General features: G+C 44.1%; 2 protein-coding genes across 3 annotated transcripts in view; one reads left to right on the top strand and one right to left on the bottom strand.

Moving 5' to 3' along the window:
• The window catches only part of LOC144769708 (uncharacterized), a 687,018-nt gene that overhangs the window by 355,594 nt on the left and 308,899 nt on the right, over positions 1-22,525 (top strand). The window lies entirely within an intron of this gene.
• On the bottom strand, positions 2,219-7,558 carry LOC144767270 (uncharacterized). The gene is made up of 8 exons (XM_078650786.1): positions 7,301-7,558; positions 7,151-7,195; positions 6,973-7,041; positions 6,796-6,865; positions 6,529-6,613; positions 6,256-6,364; positions 5,867-5,978; positions 2,219-2,244 (listed from the first exon to the last, which is right to left on the bottom strand). Exons 1-8 carry the CDS (start codon positions 7,556-7,558, stop codon positions 2,219-2,221), a joined length of 774 nt encoding a protein of 257 aa, XP_078506912.1.

The raw sequence follows: 22,525 nt of genomic DNA, 5'->3' as shown, positions 1-22,525 counted from the left end.
AAACAAGCGCCGCCGTTTGACCTGCATCCAGAACTGCCCGCAGGTGCTCGACCATAAATAACAATGCTGTCTCCGTACTGTGGCCGGCCCGAAAACCATTCTGGGTGTCGTCCAGAATGTTGGCACGCGACAGATGATCAGTGAGGGCGGTGTTAACATGTTGGAAGACTAATAATCTTTTCTTCTATCATGTTTTCCAGGAAAGAATAAAACGCTAGCCTCAATTTGTCCAAAATGATCATGAATTTTGTGACTGCCTCAGCTGTGCATGGTAATGGAAAACAATCAAAGTACAGGCCCAGGAGGGGCCTGTACTTTGTCAATCAGAACATAAAAGTACAGGCCCAGGAGGGGCCTGCACTTTGTAATTTGAATACTGGATCACTAAATGGACAGTAAACAGCTCAGAAAGGGGCTGTACTTTGAATTGGAACCAACAGAAGAAACACTTCTCAGGAAAGGGTCTCGAGTTTGAATTGAATGAATAGACAAACACATCTCTGGCTGAGTTGGAAGACTAATAATCTTTTCTTCTATCATGTTTTCCAGGAAAGAATAAAACGCTAGCCTCAATTTGTCCAAAATGATCATGAATTTTGTGACTGCCTCAGCTGTGCATGGTAATGGAAAACAATCAAAGTACAGGCCCAGGAGGGGCCTGTACTTTGTCAATCAGAACATAAAAGTACAGGCCCAGGAGGGGCCTGCACTTTGTAATTTGAATACTGGACCACTAAATGGACAGTAAACAGCTCAGAAAGGGGCTGTACTTTGAATTGGAAACAACAGAAGAAACACTTCTCAGGAAAGGGTCTCGAGTTTGAATTGAATGAATAGACAAACACATCTCTGGCTGAGTTGGAAGACTAATATTCTTTTCTTCTATCCTGTTTTCCAGCAAAGAATAAAACGCTAGCCTCAATTTGTCCAAAATGATCATGAATTATGTGACTGCCTCAGCTGTGCTTGGCAATGGAAAAAAATAATAGTGGGCGATCCCACTTACAATTATTTGGATTGTTGAATGGAACAAGTTTAGTCTTCATGGAACGAGTTGAATGGAAAAAGTGGAATTGGATTAAGCACATTAAATGGAGACTCTCGCCGGGGTCAAGAAGAGACAGCCGGTGTTCTATAATCCACTGTCCCCCATGTGGCAGTGTCCCCTCATCGTTGTGCGCATGCGCACTAATGGTGCGCATGCGCATTTTAATTTTTATGACGTCTCACTACCCCGCCCATCAGGGACTGTACCCCCTGTTTGTGCACACATTTACGCAAGTGTGGGTGGGGCCAGTTCTACGTTGCCATGTCGCGCGCTCGATCTCCTCCGCCGCTGTGATTAGTCAGCTCTGGCAGGCGCTGCGATGGCGCTTCCTACCAGAGGCAGCCTCGGCGGCAGAGGGGCAGCGCTGCGGGCGGACGCGGCTAAGGCGACCCTGCTTTGACCGGTGGCAGCAGCAGCATGTCCCGCTGCGGTTGACGGGGGAGCCCGGGGACTGCCTCCACCTCTCCCCCGCCCGGGAGCATGGAGCCCGCCGCCGCCGTGCCCCCGCTCAAGGAGGTGCGCTGGGATTCGGCCTCGCTGCCCCTGGACCAGCTCACCAGCCCACCAACAATCAGCTCCTACCGGCTGCCCCAGGTGGTGCGTCTGGACACCGATGAGTGCAGCGGCGCCGCGCCGGGAGGGGCCTGTGGGGAGCGGGGAGCCATGGTCCGACGCACCGGCTACGGTCACTGGCTGTGCAGGCGGCACCGGGCGCAGACAGCAGCTCTCCTGACTGACCTCAGCCTCCCCTTCAAAGGAATGGCTGCGGCATCAGCTCGGGAGATTTTAATTCACATAGTAGAATCCTCCTAAACCAGACTTCGATCCCTGAATCAATTTTAGACTCCTAAGTGTACCCAATCTAGAAGAGCTTGTGTGTGACGAGTAACAAGCATCCTTCCAGCCCCCCACTCCTTCACCTGACAAGACATGGCTGAATTACATCCACCACTGTTCAGACCAAAGACAACTATTTTCAGTTATTCTTACTGATCATATGTGAATCATTTACCTCCCTTTCTTCATAAAAAAGACTTTACCTCTGTGATACAACAGGCATAAACTTTTGCAAAGTACTTATTTATTAAGTCTAGGGCATTGGCTCTGTGAAGAGAAGCTATCTCTTGTGCCCAGCTGCATAACTATGATATTTTGAATGAATGACAGACTTCAGTTGGTCATGTTTTCATTAAAGCCTTAATCACAGTTAAAAAAAAAAAAACAACAAAAAAAGTAGAATCCTTTCTTAGGTATTACAACGTTTAACAGAAGTGCAGGTGACTTAAATACCAAGGGGCGGATTTAAAAGCCCCTTGCGCCACTTTTGCGTCACTTTTCCTATGTTATAAATGACGCAAAAGTGGCGCAAGGGGCTTGTAAATAAGCCCCCAAGTTTGGGGGGCGGTCAAGGTTGTGAATTTGCAACCGAGACACGACCAACTTTATTTCTCCTTGGACTCCAATTAGGAGTGATATTGTACTTGGGACAAGTTGAGGATGGTTGCTTGTCTAAAAAGAAGCCGATCTCTTGTTCAAAACGAAGACAGACTGGTGTGCAGTAGTTACCGTCCCACCGTTCTCCCTACCTCCTTGCTGTTGTGAGTACCAGTGTTCTGAATATGATGGGTCGCTGAGGAGTCCTGGTGCTGTAATTATGCCATACATCCCCACCGGACGCTTGTGTGGCATGGATCTCTACCTGGCATGCCCCTCAACTCTGCTTCATTTTCTGATGATTTGTTTGTTGGGCTACAAGAGTTGAGTAGAATTGGGGTTCTTGAATATTCATGTGTTATACCGCTTTGTTTGTCTATTTTGTATGTCAATTACACAAAGGCATTAATACAGAAAACATACAGAATCACGTCTCGGGCTTACAAATTGGAGCACATCCGCATTCAAATTAATAAACTACTGTGTTTTCGTGATTAAATAGAATACTCCAGGGCCCTCCCTTCCTCTCTATCGCCCTCCCTTCCTCTCTATCGCCCTCCCTTCCTCTCTATCGCCCTCCCTTCCTCTCTATCGCCCTCCCTTTATCTATTGGAAGGATGGAGAAGTTCGCGCACAAGATAATCCTGAAGGAAGATGCCATACCGGTCGCCCACAAGGTGAGGAATGTGCCATTGGCGGTGAGAGACGCAGTGCAAGAGGAACTACAGGATCTGGAGAGGAAAGGGATCATCGAACCCATCACATGCGCGGAGTGGCTCGCGCCCTTGGTAGTAGTGATGAAGCCAAGCGGGAAGGTCAGGCTGTGTGTCGACCTACGCGAACTGAACAAGAACATTGTGGTGGGGAAATTTCCCTTGCCCAGGATCAAGGAAATGCTGGCCAGCACAAGGGGGGTCAAATGGTACTCAACCATAGATTTGACCTCCGCCTACCACCAGATTTCCCTGCACCCGGAGAGCCGCAAACTAACCTCGTGTATCACCCCATTTGGGTGCTATCAGTTCCGCCGCATGCCGTTCGGGCTAGCATCAGCGGCTGCGGTGTTCCAAAAGCTGATGCACCAACTATTCAAAGACACAGATGGAGTCCAATACTTCCAGGACGACATCCTGGTAATGGGATGGGACAGACAGGATCATGACAACAAACTTGGAAAAGTACTAAAGATCCTTGAGGGTAAGGGCCTCACAGCTGAATGGACCAAGTGCCGGATAGGGATGGAGTCCGTGACGTACCTAGGACACGAGATAGAGGTGCGAGGGGTTACCCCGAAAGCAGACAACGTGAGAGCCATTTGCGAAGCACCACCGCCCTCCAACAAAGAAGAAGTCCGATCGTTCATTGGAATGGCGGAATATTATAGTAAGTTCGTGCAGCACTTCGCCTCCAAGACCCACCACATGAGGCAACTGACGAGAGACAACACAGAATTCTGCTGGTCGGAGGAAGCGCAAGGCGAATTTGAAGTCATCAAGAGAGAAGTGGCAGGAGCAGTACCACTCCAAGGATATGACCCCTAAGGTAACACAGTGCTCACCACCGATGCCAGCGACAAGGGGCTGGTTGCCGTCCTGATGCAAGACCGAGGTCAGGGGAGAATGGAAACGCTCAGCTTCGCATCCCGCGCACTGAGTGAAACTGAAAAGAAGTACAGCGTAATTGAAAAAGAAATGCTAGCGGTCGTATGGGCCATGACCAGATTCAGGCAGTTTTTGTGGGGCACACGTTTCCTATTGTTGAATGGAACAAGTTTAGTCTTCATGGAACGAGTTGAATGGAACATGTGGAATTGGATTAAGCACATTAAATAGAGACTCTCGCCGGGGTCAAGAAGAGACAGCCGGCTTTTGGAAACAGATTCCAGAGGTAGAACCCCTCGTTAATATAGTGGTAGATCCCACTTACAATTATTTGGATTGTTGAATGGAACAAGTTTAGTCTTCATGGAACGAGTTGAATGGAACATGTGGAATTGGATTAAACACATTAAATAGAGACTCTCGCCGGGGTCAAGAAGAGACAACCGGCTTTTGGAAACAGATTATTCCAGAGGTAGAACCCCTCGTTAATATAGTGGGAGATCCCACTTACCATTATTTGGATTGTTAAATGGAACAAGTTTAGTCTTCATGGAACGATAGAGGGACTGATCACGATGAAAGTGATGCGGTATATTTGAAGTACTAGCAGAATATGGATTAGAATTTAAGGTTAAAAAATATCTTAGTATTTCAGTGGGATACAAAGATTGTAGTCTTTGAGAGGTGATTCATAGTAAAAAATTTGCAGTACCAAAAGGATAAGTAGAAACTAAAATTGCAAAGCATAGACATTGTATGGAAGGAGCACAGGCATAGATCTTTCGGTATCACCCAAATAGTTGTAGAAAATTTTGGGCGACAACCAAATAGAGTGACTTCTCAGGGTAGATTTTCAGGGTTAGATAAGTTGAAAATCAGTAAACAGTAAGGAACTGCATAACACATGAAAAACACACTATCTTTCTGATTTGTTCCAGTGTTCCGACCACACAGACAACTAAAAATTCAAATCATTATTAATTTGTGGGAACATGCTGCTAATAAGTCGTGGTGATTTTTGGAAAATCAGATAGCCACAGTGCTATTAAGAGATAGGATCGAACATAAGGCAAGCACCGTATGAGTGATAGAAATAGGTTGCTTTAAATACCTAAAAGCACATAGTAACAAGTGTGGATAATGGCGGTTGGTTTCAAGTTAGGAAATGTGCATTTCAATGTACTTAAAGGGTGAGGTACAACCAATTTTATATTTCAACATGCACTCACCATTTTTCACTCATGGATATAGAAGCAAAATATCGCTGATGCCAAACAGTAAAGAAGTTAACTTCCTTCATACCAAGAAGAGCACAGGACGACACTTCAGACCATGGTGATGTACAGCCGATTTGCAAAAACAAGATAAGTAACATAGTTACCATGCTTTTTCAAACACATTTGATACAAACGAAACCTCGATCAAAAGACATCGAAGACATGTCAACTTGGATGCATTTCAAATGAATCCATCGGCGGCACTCATTGCATAGGACGGTGGCCAAACCAGACGAGGTACAATTACATGCACCACAGAGATCTAAGACAGAATCTAAAATTAAATAAAGAGAAACAATGCATCATGAAACGGGGGTACTGTTAAATGAACATATTGAAAGAAGTGATAAACAATCTACAGTTGGGAGACATTGAAAACAATAATAAGTCTTCGATTCATTGCAAACAGCCAAAAACACCTAATACATAAAAAATGTACAGTTCACAATCCAAAAATACAGCGGTTTTATTTCAAAATAGAATATTGTTGAATAATTCCCTCTAACCTGAGAACTCCATGAGCTTCATTGCAATAAAGAGTCTGTAATCCTCCAGAAAAGCAGCATTTATTATCTCTTGATGCGGAACAGGATAACCACTTAGGTACGATTCTGCAAACTAAACAAACATCACCGGAAATGAAATGTAGGGGAATGTAACCTAGTAAATCTGTAAAAACAATTTACTGTTTTAAATTGGGGAAAAATCCATCAAAGCTCACAAAATAGCGACATTCATATCGTGAAAATAATCTTAAAAAACTTAGTCTAAAACAGAGCAACATACACTTGCATTATCACCAAAGTAAGTTCCACAGTTGGAACTTAATAAGCATAGCTTAACATAAAACCACAGAAGGTAACATAAATAGATGATAACAGTATAGCAAAATTACCAGCATGCAAAAAACACCACAATTGTAGCTGTCCTGTTGCTTGGCGTTACTTTCTACCATTAACTCCCATTGGTCATGATCTTTACAACCGATTGCCTGTAGGAAAGCACTTTACAAACATATCAAAGAGTTATTTTTCATATTTCTTCTACCAACAAAAAAATACAAGATGTAACTAGAATGAACAATTACTATCTTAAAAACATAACTCCCCAGTGTAACAAGACTTCAAGATTTACACAGATTTCAAAAACAAGTTAAGTATACTCTTACCTCCAATTTAATAAATGATGATGGTAGCTTGCAACATCAGCAACGATTGAGTCGTACAGAAATAAAAATTTGGACAAAGGTTTCACTATCTGGAAAGAAAAATAGAATGGAAAACAAGTATTGAAATTCAAGTCTTTTTACATACATTTCAGATTTCAAAACTTGTGGAAGGGAAATGCTAGCAGAGGGATTAATAAATTAACAAACATCAGGCATAACATTTATTACATGAAGAACACTTGTAGATAAAATAATTACATTTCACACTCACAATTAGTATCCAATGCATTCCCGTATTGGTGGGACACAGGACAGTCTCTTTTTCAAAAATAGGAAGCTATGAAATTAAGAACAAAATAAATATATTCAATATTCTCACAAAATTGAATAACACAATTATCAGATAAAACAAATCAGATGCAGGAAAGACATAACAGGATTTACCCGGCAAGAAGATGATGGATAATTGCCACTGAATACAGAGGAAGCCACTGTGCAAGACATCAATAAGCACTAAATATTAAAGAAATATAATGACGTGAGAATACTGTCTGAAAATGTACTTTAAAAATGAGTAAAAATAATAAGTTATCTGATGACTTTTTGTTTCAAAGAAAAGTACCTCTGCTCTTCGCATACATAGTCTTGACAGATAAGCATCTATCACCTTCAAAAGTATAAGAAGAAAAACTGTCCATTAAGACTTGCACTAAAATGACAAGCATACAAAAGTACAGTACGTACACTAAAATTTTTTATAAAGTAAGCATACCTCGTCACATATCCATTCATTAGGTTTCAAAGTAGCAAACGAAGAATCATATAGTTTATAACTTGAAACTATTGCTTCCAACCTTCCAGTGATAGGTTTATTCCACACATCGAGAACTTGCTTCTTCAAAACACACTCAAATGATAGAGGAGATGGAGGCCATGATGGAGAGATTGTAAGCTGTGCTGTAGACGCAGAAGTGTGTGGTGGAGTTGCTGAGAAACTTGATGGAGATGGTGCAAGCACTGCTGGAGACATTGCGAACCGTGCTGGAGACCGGGCGAGCCGTGATGGAGACGGGGCGAGCCGTGATGGAGACGGGGCGAGCCATGATGGAGACGGGGCGAGCCGTGATGGAGACGGGGCGAGCCCTGCAGGCGATGATGAAAGGTTGCTTGGAGGAGAGACATTTTGCAATTCTTGGGAACTTGATGGTGACAGTCGGAGAGGTGCAGAACATGATGGAAGCTGAGAAGACCAACTATCACTGTTCATTGTGCCTGCAGAAACATTTTTTATAAAACATTACTAACAAGTTCATTCAATAAACACAGTACTATATCGTGTACTTATAACAAATAAAAACATAAAAATTGTTCAGGATACTGAATTCGTCTGTTCTTTACAGTATCGTGTCAAGAACAAATCTGTCCATATCACTTTAAGACGAACATAAAAAAACTGCACCATGATTAGTAGGTGAAGAATGAAAGAAGTGTACTACAGCAAGAAATTACCTGGATTGCTTACATTGTAAGGCCTCAACATGTCCAAATTAAAAGTTCTACTTAATACTGTGTTTTTAGCATTCATTAGCTTTACACGCTTTCCTTTTACTTCAGAAACAGTGTAGGGTCCTGAAAATCTCTGCTCCAAAACGCCGCCTTTTCTGGTGGAACGCCTAGTATTTTGCAATAACACTAACTGTCCTTTTTGAAAGATGTATGGCTGATATTTCTTGCAAAGTCTATTTTTAAATTTGACTTTCTGCCTTTCCTGGCCAACCTCTATATTCTGTTTTGCCTGTTCATGCAAGTCTGCTGTTCTAATTTTCATTTCTGCAACAATGGAGGAATATTCGCTTTCTGATGGTAGTACATACTCTTGCTAATAAAGGAAACATAAAAATTAATAAATGATATTTAATTGCATAGAACTAAAAGTTGACTTCATAAACACAATCTATTAACAAATAAGTAATACTTAGTGTGGAAAGAAAACTAAAATACTACATAGCAGGTTTTGCACACATACCAATTAACAAGTACCAATATTATTTCTACTCTTGGAAATCTCATACCTGCTCATCATCAAGCTCACAAGGGAATTTTGGTTCACGACCCAAGTACAGTAGAAAGGGGGAAAATTTCGTGGTGGAATGCGGCTTCGATCGTAATGAAAACAAAACATGGTCCAAATAACGATCCCAATCAGTCTGGTGCTCATTCACGTACTTGGTCAATGTGCTGTACAAAGAAACACGATGTTGCTTATGTGTTTTTTAAAAATAACAATTCATTATTGGACATTCTTTTCAACAAACATATGTGATTATTACAGACTTAACATACAAAAAAACGTTAATGACGTTTAAAAGAGACACAATATCGAAACGATACAGCAAAGTATGCACAAGTCACAAAAATAAACACCTTGTTTGTGTGATTTTGAGCACATGTCATAAATCATCCGTAGAGCCAGAGTACACATAAAATCGATTGCAGCTCCATATGAATTTTCGAAATCTCATTTTACGGCTTACCTGATTGAGGTATTTTTGGGATACACCACTGCTAACCTATTAAGCCTCTCATTACCACACCCTATCCATTATGAAGTGTAGTAACCTCCCTGTTGCCCCTATCCCTCTCTCTGTAAAGCGATCAGATAACTATAAGATCTTTTGCTCGCTATATAACAATTTAAATAAATGAAGCTACAATTACCTTTTTATGTTGGCATTTGTACGCTCATCTAAACCATTTGTCTGGGGATGATAGGGTGCACTTACAGACCGTTTGATGTTCAACAGCTTACACATGTTAGCATTAACCTGAAAAGAAAAGTTCAGAACTTTCTAAAACAATTGTGCATTACAAGTTAACAATCACAAGGATTACAAAACGACAAACTAGATAATTCACAAATCAGATAAACTATGAGAATACATGAAAACAGGACAACAATGTCAGAAAAAGATACTTTGCTTACCTCGTTGACAAACTCCCGGCCTTGATCTGAGAGGATCCTTTCAGGACTACCATGGCGCAGAAAGATTTCCATAAGTTTCAAAGCAACTTCAGATGCAGTCTTTGTTTTTAAAGGGAATGCCTCAACCCATTTCGATAAATAATCGGTTGCAGTTAAAATATATCTGTATCCAGCAGGAGTTGTTGGTAAGGTGCCCATCAAATCCACTCCTAGAAGCTCCCAAACACGAGTCACCTACAAATAAAACAATTGCAAAAGTATGGAATAAGAAATAGCAAAACATGATTCTGCGGATAGACCTTCAAATATAAAGTATGACTTTTCTTAACATACTTTTATCGGTTTTAACTCGGGGCACTTCATGAGAGATGGCTGTTCCTTTTGACATGCATCACAAAGTTTAATCTGCAAATACATAATTGCGATTCCCAGTTAAACATGATGTCTGATTATAAAAAAACGCTCACATTACAGCAGATCATAGTACAAAAAAAAAGGAAAAAATAAAGAAGATTTACATTCAACATTAGAAATTGAAATTACAGGATACAATAACACTCACCCATTCTTTGATATGAGTTGACATATCTGGCCAAAAAAAACGGGCCTGATGCTTCGCTGTGTCTTATTAATACCGGAATGACCACCAAATGTCGAAGAATGAAATTCATGAAATATATTTCGGGCAGCTTCAGCACCAACAACAACTTTTCTCTTCACATCCTTCAATTTATGGAACAAATGTCCATCTAACGACAAGGAATAAGAAACAAAAACCAAGATTGACCAAACAAGCACTATAGAAATGCAAAGTCAACAAGCAATACAGCACATATTATACACACTTTCGACCATTGAGAATTAACATTACAAAATAAGATACCTTCACATACGAAGTTTTTGGACATTCGACGCAATGCATGCTTATCAACCTTGGTGAAATCAACTGGATACACATTACGGCTCAAATATGCCAAAAGCAGATTGAACTTTAAGGGATCCATTTTAATTAGCACTAAAAAGACAAAAAAAATTATTTCCAATATGCATAAACAGCATGGGGACGACATTAAAATAAAATGAAACCATCAAAACATCGAGCATGTACAAATGATAACATCAATAGATGCCATACACTGTGAACTCTAAAAAAATACAAAGCCATTAAGGAGATGATAAAGGGAAAATGGCATCATAAAAGATGTCTGACTTTACAGTACAAGAAAATTTGATATACAGAAAGAGATATCTTCGAATTTTTAAAAAGGAATATGAATGTCAAACACTTTCTACGACATTAAACGGCTAATAACACAACATCATTTTATCTCAAAGCTAAAAAATAGAGGCAACATAGAAGGAATGCTACAAAAAGAAGGTTTCAGTATCATTACAGTGTGCTAAGGAAACGTTACTTTCACTATGGCTATGGAAATGACTTCTAATCATAAGACAGCATACTGCTTCAATACGGAGTACATTAATAAGGATGATGATAGCAATAATGACATTCAGAGAGAATCAAATTAGAGCTCACGAAATGAGGTTTCAATAGATTAGTTCTAAAACAAATTCATTTTCTAACATTTTGATGACGCCAGGACATAATTTACATTGACAGCTCATTGAACCACTTAAGTCAATCGATGAAACTTCGAAGAATACTCCGAAAAAAAAAAATTAATGGGCTTAAATATCAGGGTGAGATTACAATGTAAAATGCACTCACCAACTACAAGGAACACAAGAGCCGTTTGCCGTGCTCAGAGAAAGCTTATTGAAAACAAGGAAGAGATAGAATACACACTGAAGTGGAACAGACGCCAAACAAGGTTTGGACAGCAGACTGTAAGCAGGGCGGTGACTGTTATACTGTCAGCAGGGCTGCGAGTGTGACCTAGGCAACAGAAAAAAATCACAATTATTAATGTTGACTCACATATTACAAACGTTGCACAATGAAGGTGTGATCAACAACTAATACTTGATAGAACACTTCCATAAACATCATTAATCACAGACCAGACACATGAGGTGGTTAACAGAAAAAGTCATTTGAGAAGGAATGGTCAGACGCCATTTTCAAAAATACCTAGATGCGTCACCGTTTTGAAATAATTCACACATTGGTGGGGTAAATAGAATTAAAGTTGAACAAATGCAATGCAAGCAGACGCAAAGCACAATATTATTTGATATTTTTTGATGGCTGCATTTTCAAACAAGCAGTGGTAATGCAATAGGTCTCGCATTAGAAAATATGGAGCTATTGGTCTTGTGAATGACAAATAATTCAATTATGTCTTGCTTTTTAAAATAGCTACATGGATAGCTTTGACATTTGCAAAGCCAATTGTTTTAAATTTTGAGAATGTGACACTTGTAGCATTTGGAATGCAACTAGTTTTTTAGTTACGTGACTTTGATGCCAGCTCTGGGCGTTAGGCCACATATCTAGAGAGTACGACAGTGCAGCAGAGAAAAGACACAGCACGCACACGCCCACCACAATTAGGCCTAGAGCACGCCTTGGAAGAGACTCTGGAGGACACTAGCGTTTACAGTCAAGGCTAAAATCGTGCACCGTTCTCTACCACTGGTTAGGCATTCGCTGCTACCAAAAAGGCGCCATTCCGAAGAGTAACTCGATGCGCCACAGTTTAAGAAAAAAATATGGGTGGGGTCCATAGAATTCCATAAGCAGATAGGAAATGCAAGCACATGCACGACATTTATTTTCAATTTGAGAGGAATAGAACTTAAACACAGTAAAGTTTGGAGTTTTAAAGCAGAAACTATTACAAGTAACTATTACGCTGGCTGCACAAGCACCGTGATGGTGCCACATAAACGACAGAGCACGCACACCACAATTAGGCCTACAGCACGCCTTGGAAGAGACTCTGGAGGACACTAGCGTTTACAGTCAAGGCTAAAATCGTGCACCGTTCTCTACCACTGGTTAGACATTCACGGCTACCAAAAAGGCGCCATTCCGAAGAGTAACTCGATGCGTCACAGTTTAAGAAAAAAATATGGGTGGGGTCCATAGAATTCCATAAGCAGATAGGAAATGCAAGCACATGCACGACATTTATTTTCAATTTGAGAGGAATAGAACTTAAACACAGTAAAGTTTGGAGTTTTAAAGCAGAAACTATTACAAGTAACTATTACGCTGGCTGCACAAGCACCGTGATGGGGCCACATAAACGACAGAGCACGCACACGCCCACCACAATTAGGCCTAGAGCACGCCTTGGAAGAGACTCTGGAGGACACTAGCGTTTACAGTCAAGGCTAAAATCGTGCACCGTTCTCTACCACTGGTTAGGCATTCGCTGCTACCAAAAAGGCGCCATTCCGAAGAGTAACTCGATGCGTCACAGTTTAAGAAAAAAATATGGGTGGGGTCCATAGAATTCCATAAGCAGATAGGAACTGCAAGCACATGCACGACATTTATTTTCAATTTGTGAGGAATAGAACTTAAACACAGTAAAGTTTGGAGTTTTAAAGCAGAAACTATTACAAGTAACTATTACGCTGGCTGCAGAAGCACCGTGATGGGGCCACATAAACGACAGAGCACGCACACGCCCACCACAATTAGGCCTAGAGCACGCCTTGGAAGAGACTCTGGAGGACACTAACGTTTACAGTCAAGGCTAAAATCGTGCACCGTTCTCTACCACTGGTTAGGCATTCGCTGCTACCAAAAAGGCGCCATTCCGAAGAGTACCTCGATGCGTCACAGTTTAAGAAAAAAATATGGGTGGGGTCCATAGAATTCCATAAGCAGATAGGAAATGCTAGCACATGCACGACATTTATTTTCAATTTGTGAGGAACAGAACTTAAACACAGTAAAGTTTGGAGTTTTAAAGCAGAAACTATTACAATTAACTATTACGCTGGCTGCACAAGCACCGTGATGGGGCCACATAAACGACAGAGCACGCACACGCCCACCACAATTAGGCCTAGAGCACACCTTGGAAGAGACTCTGGAGGACACTAGCGTTTACAGTCAAGGCTAAAATCGTGCACCGTTCTCTACCACTGGTTAGGCATTCGCTGCTACCAAAAAGGCGCCATTCCGAAGAGTAACTCGATGCGTCACAGTTTAAGAAAAAAATATGGGTGGGGTCCATAGAATTCCATAAGCAGATAGGAAATGCAAGCACATGCACGACATTTATTTTCAATTTGAGAGGAATAGAACTTAAACACAGTAAAGTTTGGAGTTTTAAAGCAGAAACTATTACAAGTAACTATTACGCTGGCTGCACAAGCACCGTGATGGGGCCACATAAACGACAGAGCACGCACACGCCCACCACAATTAGGCCTAGAGCACGCCTTGGAAGAGACTCTGGAGGACACTAGCGTTTACAGTCAAGGCTAAAATCGTGCACCGTTCTCTACCACTGGTTAGGCATTCGCTGCTACCAAAAAGGCGCCATTCCGAAGAGTAACTCGATGCGTCACAGTTTAAGAAAAAAATATGGGTGGGGTCCATAGAATTCCATAAGCAGATAGGAACTGCAAGCACATGCACGACATTTATTTTCAATTTGTGAGGAATAGAACTTAAACACAGTAAAGTTTGGAGTTTTAAAGCAGAAACTATTACAAGTAACTATTACGCTGGCTGCACAAGCACCGTGATGGGGCCACATAAACGACAGAGCACGCACACGCCCACCACAATTAGGCCTAGAGCACGCCTTGGAAGAGACTCTGGAGGACACTAGCGTTTACAGTCAAGGCTAAAATCGTGCACCGTTCTCTACCACTGGTTAGGCATTCGCGGCTACCAAAAAGGCGCCATTCCGAAGAGTAACTCGATGCGTCACAGTTTAAGAAAAAAATATGGGTGGGGTCCATAGAATTCCATAAGCAGATAGGAAATGCTAGCACATGCACGACATTTATTTTCAATTTGTGAGGAACAGAACTTAAACACAGTAAAGTTTGGAGTTTTAAAGCAAAAACTATTACAAGTAACGAAGGGGAACATGGCGGACCTACAAGCAGAAAACTACTATTATGCTGGCTGCCATCGAAAAACGTCGAAAATTACTTCTAAATTTCGGTATGTGGCGCAATAGTAAAAGTGAAATGGGTTTTAGACGCCGACAAGAAAAAACAGACGTGTGGCGCATTAGTAAAAGGAACATTTCGGTATGTGGCGCATTAGTAAAAGGAACATGGCTTATAGACGGCGACAAAAAAACACAGACATCGATCAATAATTCAATATGCGCACTACTAAAAGGAACATTTAATAACTAAAAATTTACTATAACAATCACTAGAGCAATGACAACATTTTAAAAAAAGAAGGAGCGATTACTAAAAGGAACATTTAATACAGAACAACCACTTACAATCACAATACCAAGAACAAGTATAAAGCAGCAAAAGACAAGAGCAGAGGAAAGACTCACCGCTGAACAGCTTAAAAAGAATTTCACGAACAACGTCGTGGGATTATATACACAACAGAATTAGATGATTGGTTAAATAGAAGTGCAAGTAAACGTAAGCCTGCGATATGATTGGATGGACCGTGATTCTGAAATGTGATTGGCCTGCGACGAATGTGCGCAGATAAGGGGGTACAATGAATTATAACAGACGTAGTGAAACGTCATGGAAACGTCACTGCGCATGCGCAATGTCTGTACGCATGCGCACAAACAGGGGTGGACGCTCAGCCACGGGGGACGTTGGAACATGGAACACCGGGCCCGGGCCCAGGGGTACAACACTGTCTGTCATGCGCAATAATCGCCGGCGGAAGAAGACAGAGAACAACGAACTTCGATTCGAATCGAAGACAAAGGAAAGCCAGACCCGCCCACGCTCAGCCTTTTGACTGTGAGACTGTCCAAACTCCGAAGTAAGTCGCACCGGCGGGGCCTGCAGGGTCCAAGTTAGTCCACTCTTGTGTGCATGCGATGAGCACAGTTGGGTCCTGCAGTGTGCTATGGGGTCTGTGTGTAGCGGACAGAGGAGCGCCCTGCCTCTGAGGTGTGCAGACTCCCTGCCCTATGCAGCTATGCTCTGTCTTTGGAGCAGGTTGCTTACCGACAGAGGAGCTCGAATCCCCGTCTCTTATGTGTGTGTGTGTGTGCATGCAGTGCAGTAAGCTCTGACGTTAGCTCGTGAGGTCAGTCTCAGTGATGACAGCGAACACATTGCATTAGGCTCTCTGGTGCAGGATTCGGTAGCTTCGGTGGCTAACAGAGCAGCTTGTTGGCATAACCTGCTCGTCCAGATGTTTTCTCTCTTTTCAAATATTTACTCTTGAAAATGTAAAGTACCTTAAAAAATATTCAAATGAAATTGAGCGGATGGATTTATCTGTGAACGGTAAACGATTAACAACAATTATGACTGAGGGAGGGGCAGGAGGGGGGCAGGATACAAGAAGGAGGGGTTTGGGTGGATTGGAGGGGGTCAGGATGCAAGAGGAGGGATGAGGTGAAGTAAACTATGAGGGAGGGGTTGTGCTAAAAGGAGGGGAATGCAAGAAGGAAGGGTTCGGGTGGACTGTAGGGGGAAGGACGCAAGAAGATGGGGGTTATGGTGGCCTGGGTCAAGGAGAAGGGAAAGGATGCAAGAAGGGGGTGGTTTGGGCGGACTGGCCAGGGTCAGGATGCAAGTAGAGGGTTGATGATGAAGTAAATTCTGAAGAGGGGAGAATGCAAGTATAAGGGAGGGGCTGGTTTAGAAGAAGGGGAGTGGAAGAAGGAGGGGTTCGTGGTGGACTGGGTTAGGAGGAGAGGGCAGGAGGCAGGAAGGAGTTCAGGGTGAACTGGGTGAAGGGGAGTGGGCATCATGCAAGAAGGAGGGTGCCAGGGTAGACTGGGTCAAAAGCAGGGGCTGGATACAAGAAGAAGATCTGAGGGTGAACTAGGTTAAGGCAAGGGGCAGGATGCAAGAAGGAGGCCAAACATCATGTATTTTGAATTTGCCCTTGGCCCACAGTCAAGAAACATTACACAGATGGTAGGAAGGAAGGGCAATTTTGGAGGGAGACATGACCTGGCCTGCTGGTGCTGCTCTCTGCTGCTGCACGTGTGTTGTGACTGAGGATTGGAAGCCAGAAGGCTATTCTCATGACAGTTCTGTGGGGGAGAGTGAGAGTCAGAGACTCTGAGAACGAAGCTTGCATCGCCGCTGTGACTTGCGACATTACATTTGTCACCGGGCGCCACTGACTGAGGCCTCCGGCTCTCCTCAGGCATGCATGTACCATACTACTAGCTATTTTGAGAGGAGATGAGTAAGAGGGCACTGACTGCACTGCCCCATCTGCGTTGTACCTGGTGCTGGTGTGTGTGTGGGGGGGGGAGGTGTGAGTGTCTGAGTGAGGCACTTTTGACTGTTGTGAGCACTGCAGTTATTGTTATCAGTCCACTGCCAGCAGGGAAGCAGCCACTTGTCTCGAATCTATGAAATGGCGGCGGCAGGGCCGCAGCAGGGACAGGGTGGATGCGCGCGGGCGCAGCCAGCGCGCACACACTTTTTGTTCACGACAGTCCGAGAGACTTTCACTTTCCACCGCCGCGTATGCGCGTGGGGGGCGGGGGCAGGGCTGGCTGGTGAGTGGTGACCAATGTCAGACAGCAGCCCTAGGGGTACAACACATGCGCATTGCGCAACAACAACAACGAGCTCACTGTCACACGCAAAATGCGCGTAGAGTAAGGTGTGGCGTGTGGCATCAAGGCCGCGCAGAGTCAAGAATAGAGAACGAAGACAAAGGAAGCCAGGCCCGCCCACGCTCAGGACTGTCCGTCCCAACAGTAAACTGAACTCGAAGTAAGTCAGTCACCGGCGGGGCCTCCAGGGGTCCACTCCACTCTTCTTAGTTCCAAAGTCCACTGTCCAAACAGTAATATAACGAAGTATTTTGACCTTGGGGGTGCTGTCCCGACTCCCTGCATCTGGTATGGATGTCTAATATTAGACACTGTGAAATGGCATTTTACGTCTCTCCTCGGCGTCCCCTTGCTTGGCTAGCTCCGAGAGCTGTAGTCTTGCGATGCGGATGCTGATATTTATAAGGTGAATCCATCAATCCAATTACGCTGATTGAAAGCCAACGTTGGCAAGAACAAAGTGGGGATTTATATTACGAGAGAGAGGGGCGGAGGAGGGGCGGGCGCCGAGGATGAGAGATCGCGAGGTGGAGGGGTAGTCAACTTCAAGATGTCTTAATCCCACCCGAGCCTGGGTCTGTTTGGAAGAGAAGGGTCAGTTCTTTAGAGAGTTTCGTTATCTGTTCTGTTGGTTCCCAAGTCAGCAATGGTGAGAGGCTTGGAGTGTTGGGGGACAGTGGGTATCAGTCACAGTGATGTGAAGCGGAACGGCGAGGGAGATGGAATCTACCATCACAATAACACACCTGATTAAAATAGTGCATGTATGTATCACTTATTGAGCATGGCCCCTCTGCAGCAAGTGCAGCGCCCGCTACACTATCTCGCAAGTCACAGACCCCTCAAATAAGCACGGGGGGTGACCGGCCCCAGTGTCAACTCAACAAACATAAAGTTAGTAGGAAGGGCAATTTTGGGAGACATGACCTGCTGCTCTGCTGCACGTGTGTCGTCAGGAAGGAAACCTTGCATGGCGGATGCCCTATTCATAACAGTTCTGTCACTGTGGGGGAGAGTGGAGAAGCTTGCATCGCCGCTGCAACATTACATTTGTCACCACAACTGAGGCATGTACCATTACTACTAGCTATTTGATTTTGAGAGGATATTCTGTGCGTGAGGAAGAGGGCACTGCACTGCTGCCATCTGGGTTGTACACGGTGTGTGTGTGGGGGGGTAAGGTGAGAGAGGAAGCTTTCCACCTCTACTGCATGGACTTATTGTCTGCTAGCTTGCTCTTGCTCCTCGTGTTAGGGTGGGAAGCTTAAGCTGTTGACGCCCATGCTGTAATCCTGCTGTAGGCCAGTGAAGCTAGTTAAAACCTTTTAGCAAACACAAGTCTAACTCAATGGCATTTGCCAGTGCTTGCTTTCTTCCCTATCTCATTGGAAAGGGTACTCAAGTGATTTTGAGGTATCTAAGCTTGAGCAGCCACGAGTTCCGATGGTCACAGTCGCTGTGCTCTACATGCTGGTGAGTGCATGTTTGTTTCAAGGTTTTTTTTTTTGCTTTACCAGCGCAGAACCAGAATGTTAAGCTGATGAGGTCCTTCCAGGTGCGCTGCTGCGCGTGAGGTGGGGCACCAACACATGCATGCAACTGAAGCAGCAATAATGAACTGGGGAAATCTTGGGAATGGCGCTTTGAAAGTTTTGATAAAAGTTTATGGTACACGCAAAGCTGGAGAAATGTTTAAAATAGAGAAATGTCCTTGTGTCAAAACTGGAACTTTGATGAGAATGGATAAGACTCATTTAAAAAAAATCCCTTTTGTTTAAAAGTGATGGCAAAACAGCGTTGAATTGTAAATAACAGCACTTTGACTTCATAAATCATGACGGACTGGCGCACTAGCTTTCGATATTCATAAACTTGGGTAGCAGCATGTATGATTAATGTATGATTCAGTGACTTGTCGGTAGCACCTGGGCGCCGGGTGGTAGTGCAAAGTGGTACATGGTGGGCCGCGCGCCGCCGGGGAGGCATGGTGGGCCGCGCCGCGGGGGGGCCCCTCCATGTGCTTTGCAGGGGGGCCCCCTCAAGTTTCGTTACGCCACTGGCTGGACCTCAGCAGCGCAATGGTCAGTTTTCTTTGTTTAATTGGAGTGGATTGTTTTGGTCGGCGTCTGACGCTGGCGCAGGTGTGCCGAACGAGCGGGCCTTCCACAAAGTACAAGAGCGCCCTTCTCGCAGCCAATTCCAATTCCAATTCCAAAAATTCTTTATTTCGGCCACATAGGCCATAAAAGATGCAATAAAATACAGTACATATATTTAAAACACAGTATTTACATATAAAAGATTCTGCTGGACCTGCATGGGGTAAGGGATACAAGGTAGTACAAGTTCAAGAAGACATTTTCTTCCTTATTATCCATGCTGCCATTAAAAATTTTGAAACAGCAAAGACAATATGGCCCAGAGTGTTGGTTTTCATGACCCTATAGGCCTGTAGGTACTTCCTGAAGCCCAGGTTCCAACACAAAGGTGCTATCCAACGCCTCCTCGGGCTCTGGTAAGCATGGCAACCAAACATTATGTGTAGATCATCTTCATCATGGGCTTTACAGCATGGACAGAGTTTGTCACCCCCTATGGACCATTTGTAAGTGAATACTTTAGTGGGGAGTGTACCAAACCTCCATTGCAAGAACAGTTTCCTCGCCAAGAGAGGAAAAATAAAATCCATAAAAGGTTCAAACACATAAGAATTTTTGGATTCCATAAAACGTCCCGTCAGGGTGCCACTATTATGAGCATTATCCATGTCAACCAGGTTTTTGTTCTTATACAGCTGGGCAAGAGTTTTACGCGTAATCCTTTGACAGCCCTGAGCTGGGTCATCCCATAAGTCTGGCAAGTTCAGACTAAACAGTTCCGACTTGATAAATGCCAGCCAGGGAATTTTGCAGTTGGCATTCAACCTCATAACATGAATAAGGTCCTGTCTATAATGATACAGTTCCTCGGTGGTCCATATCCGATGCCAAAACTTCACGGGTTTCGACAGAAGATCCTCAACAATAGAGGGAAGGCCCAAGTCTAGTCTAAGGGGGAGGAGTGGCGTACCTTGCGGGAGAGCAAGTAGGCGTCTCAAAAAACTATTTTCCACACCTGCCAGAACCTTCCCTGCTTTATGTCCCCACAACTCACTACCATACATGGCTGCTGCCTTCGCTTGGGACCTGTATGTTTCCAGGGCCAGGCTTACAGGCTTAAAGGTGGACTTGTTAGCCACCTTCAAGAGTGCGCCCGATAGCTGGTAAAGTTTCAGCCTAGATCTCGCTACCTGGCAGTCCCATGATAAATTTTCTTGAAGTGTTACCCCCAAATATATAAAGGTCGAGACCCTCTCAAGACTAGTTTCCCCCAGTTTAGGATTGGGTCTAGTTTTGGCAGGGGGGTTGAAGATCATAAACTTAGTTTTTTCCGTGTTCACCTCCAACCCATGTTGGCGACAGAAAAGGCCAAAACCATTCACAATCCTCTGAATCCCCATGGGGGATTTGGAAAGCAGGAGGGTATCGTCAGCAAACATTATTGCCGGGACCCTCCTGCCTGCCAAAAGCGGGGCATCATTGTCCTTAACAGCGTCAAGATGTTGAATGACGCTGTTAATGTAGAGACAGAACAGGGTCGGGGCCAAGACACAGCCCTGTCTAACGCCTCGACGGACGGGAAATTTGCCCGAGAGCTTACCATCCCTCCCACACCTTACTTGTGCATAGTTGTTCTCATGCAACCTGATGATGATACTAAGGAGGTGGGGGGGTACTCCTAGCTTTTGCAAAACCTCCCATAGTTTCCCTCTGGGGACTAGGTCAAAGGCTGACCTCAGGTCCGCGAAGACCATGTACAGTCTTCCTCCCTCTAACGTTACCGTCTTCCAATATAGGAGAAGGAGGCGGAAGATTTGGTCCATGGTCGACGTGTTCTTTCTGAAGCCAGCCTGGAGGGGGCTCATGATGTCATTGTCCTCCACCCAGTCTAGGAGATGGTTAAGGATAAGGCGCGCAAAGAGCTTTTGGGGTACATCTATTTAGCTAATAGGCCTGTAGTTGGCAGGGAGCAGAGTGGATCCCTTCTTATGAATTGGAACAATCTCTGCCCCCAGCCAGGTCCCGGGGATTGCCATACCTCCTAGAATGGCATTGAAAAGAATGAGAAGGTATGGACCCCAGATGTCCGGGTGATGCCTGAAAAGATCCCCGGGTAACCTATCCAGACCTGGCACCTTCCCCAACGGTAAGTGCTCCAGGGCCGCCTCCACTTCCCCCAGGGATAGTTCCATGCCAACGACCTGAGAGCCCGGGGGCGCTAGCAGGGCTGTATCAGGGCAGGAATTAATGTCTTGGTAAAGTGCCCCAAAGTGGGCCTCCCAAACCACGGGGGCAATGTTGGGTTCAATTGCTTTTTCGAGTTCCCCTATCCCATTATTTACAAGGGCCCAAAATTTCCGGGAGTCCCTAACTTTTAGGGCATCATGAAGGTCCTGCCAGTGGTTCCAGTCCCACTCGGTCCTAGCGATCGCCATCACTGATTTGTAATACTTCCTAAGGTCGCGTACCTTGGCCTTATTTGACCCCTCTTTTATTGCAGCAATGAGCTCAGATTTTGCTGCCCTACAAGAGGAGGTATACCAGGTGGGAACATGGGTCTTTTTCTTTCGGATTGGCACCACCGGGTTACTACTAGCTATTTGATTTTGAGAGGATATTCTGTGCGTGAGGAAGAGGGCACTGCACTGCTGCCATCTGGGTTGTACACGGTGTGTGTGTGGGGGGGTAAGGTGAGAGAGGAAGCTTTCCACCTCTACTGCATGGACTTATTGTCTGCTAGCTTGCTCTTGCTCCTCGTGTTAGGGTGGGAAGCTTAAGCTGTTGACGCCCATGCTGTAATCCTGCTGTAGGCCAGTGAAGCTAGTTAAAACCTTTTAGCAAACACAAGTCTAACTCAATGGCATTTGCCAGTGCTTGCTTTCTTCCCTATCTCATTGGAAAGGGTACTCAAGTGATTTTGAGGTATCTAAGCTTGAGCAGCCACGAGTTCCGATGGTCACAGTCGCTGTGCTCTACATGCTGGTGAGTGCATGTTTGTTTCAAGGTTTTTTTTTTGCTTTACCAGCGCAGAACCAGAATGTTAAGCTGATGAGGTCCTTCCAGGTGCGCTGCTGCGCGTGAGGTGGGGCACCAACACATGCATGCAACTGAAGCAGCAATAATGAACTGGGGAAATCTTGGGAATGGCGCTTTGAAAGTTTTGATAAAAGTTTATGGTACACGCAAAGCTGGAGAAATGTTTAAAATAGAGAAATGTCCTTGTGTCAAAACTGGAACTT

This window comes from Lissotriton helveticus, chromosome 7 (genome assembly GCF_964261635.1).
Source record: "Lissotriton helveticus chromosome 7, aLisHel1.1, whole genome shotgun sequence".
Lineage (NCBI taxonomy): Eukaryota > Metazoa > Chordata > Amphibia > Caudata > Salamandridae > Lissotriton > Lissotriton helveticus.
The sequence above is the reverse complement of the archived record's forward strand: the minus strand, read 5'-3'. Positions and strand labels throughout refer to the sequence as shown.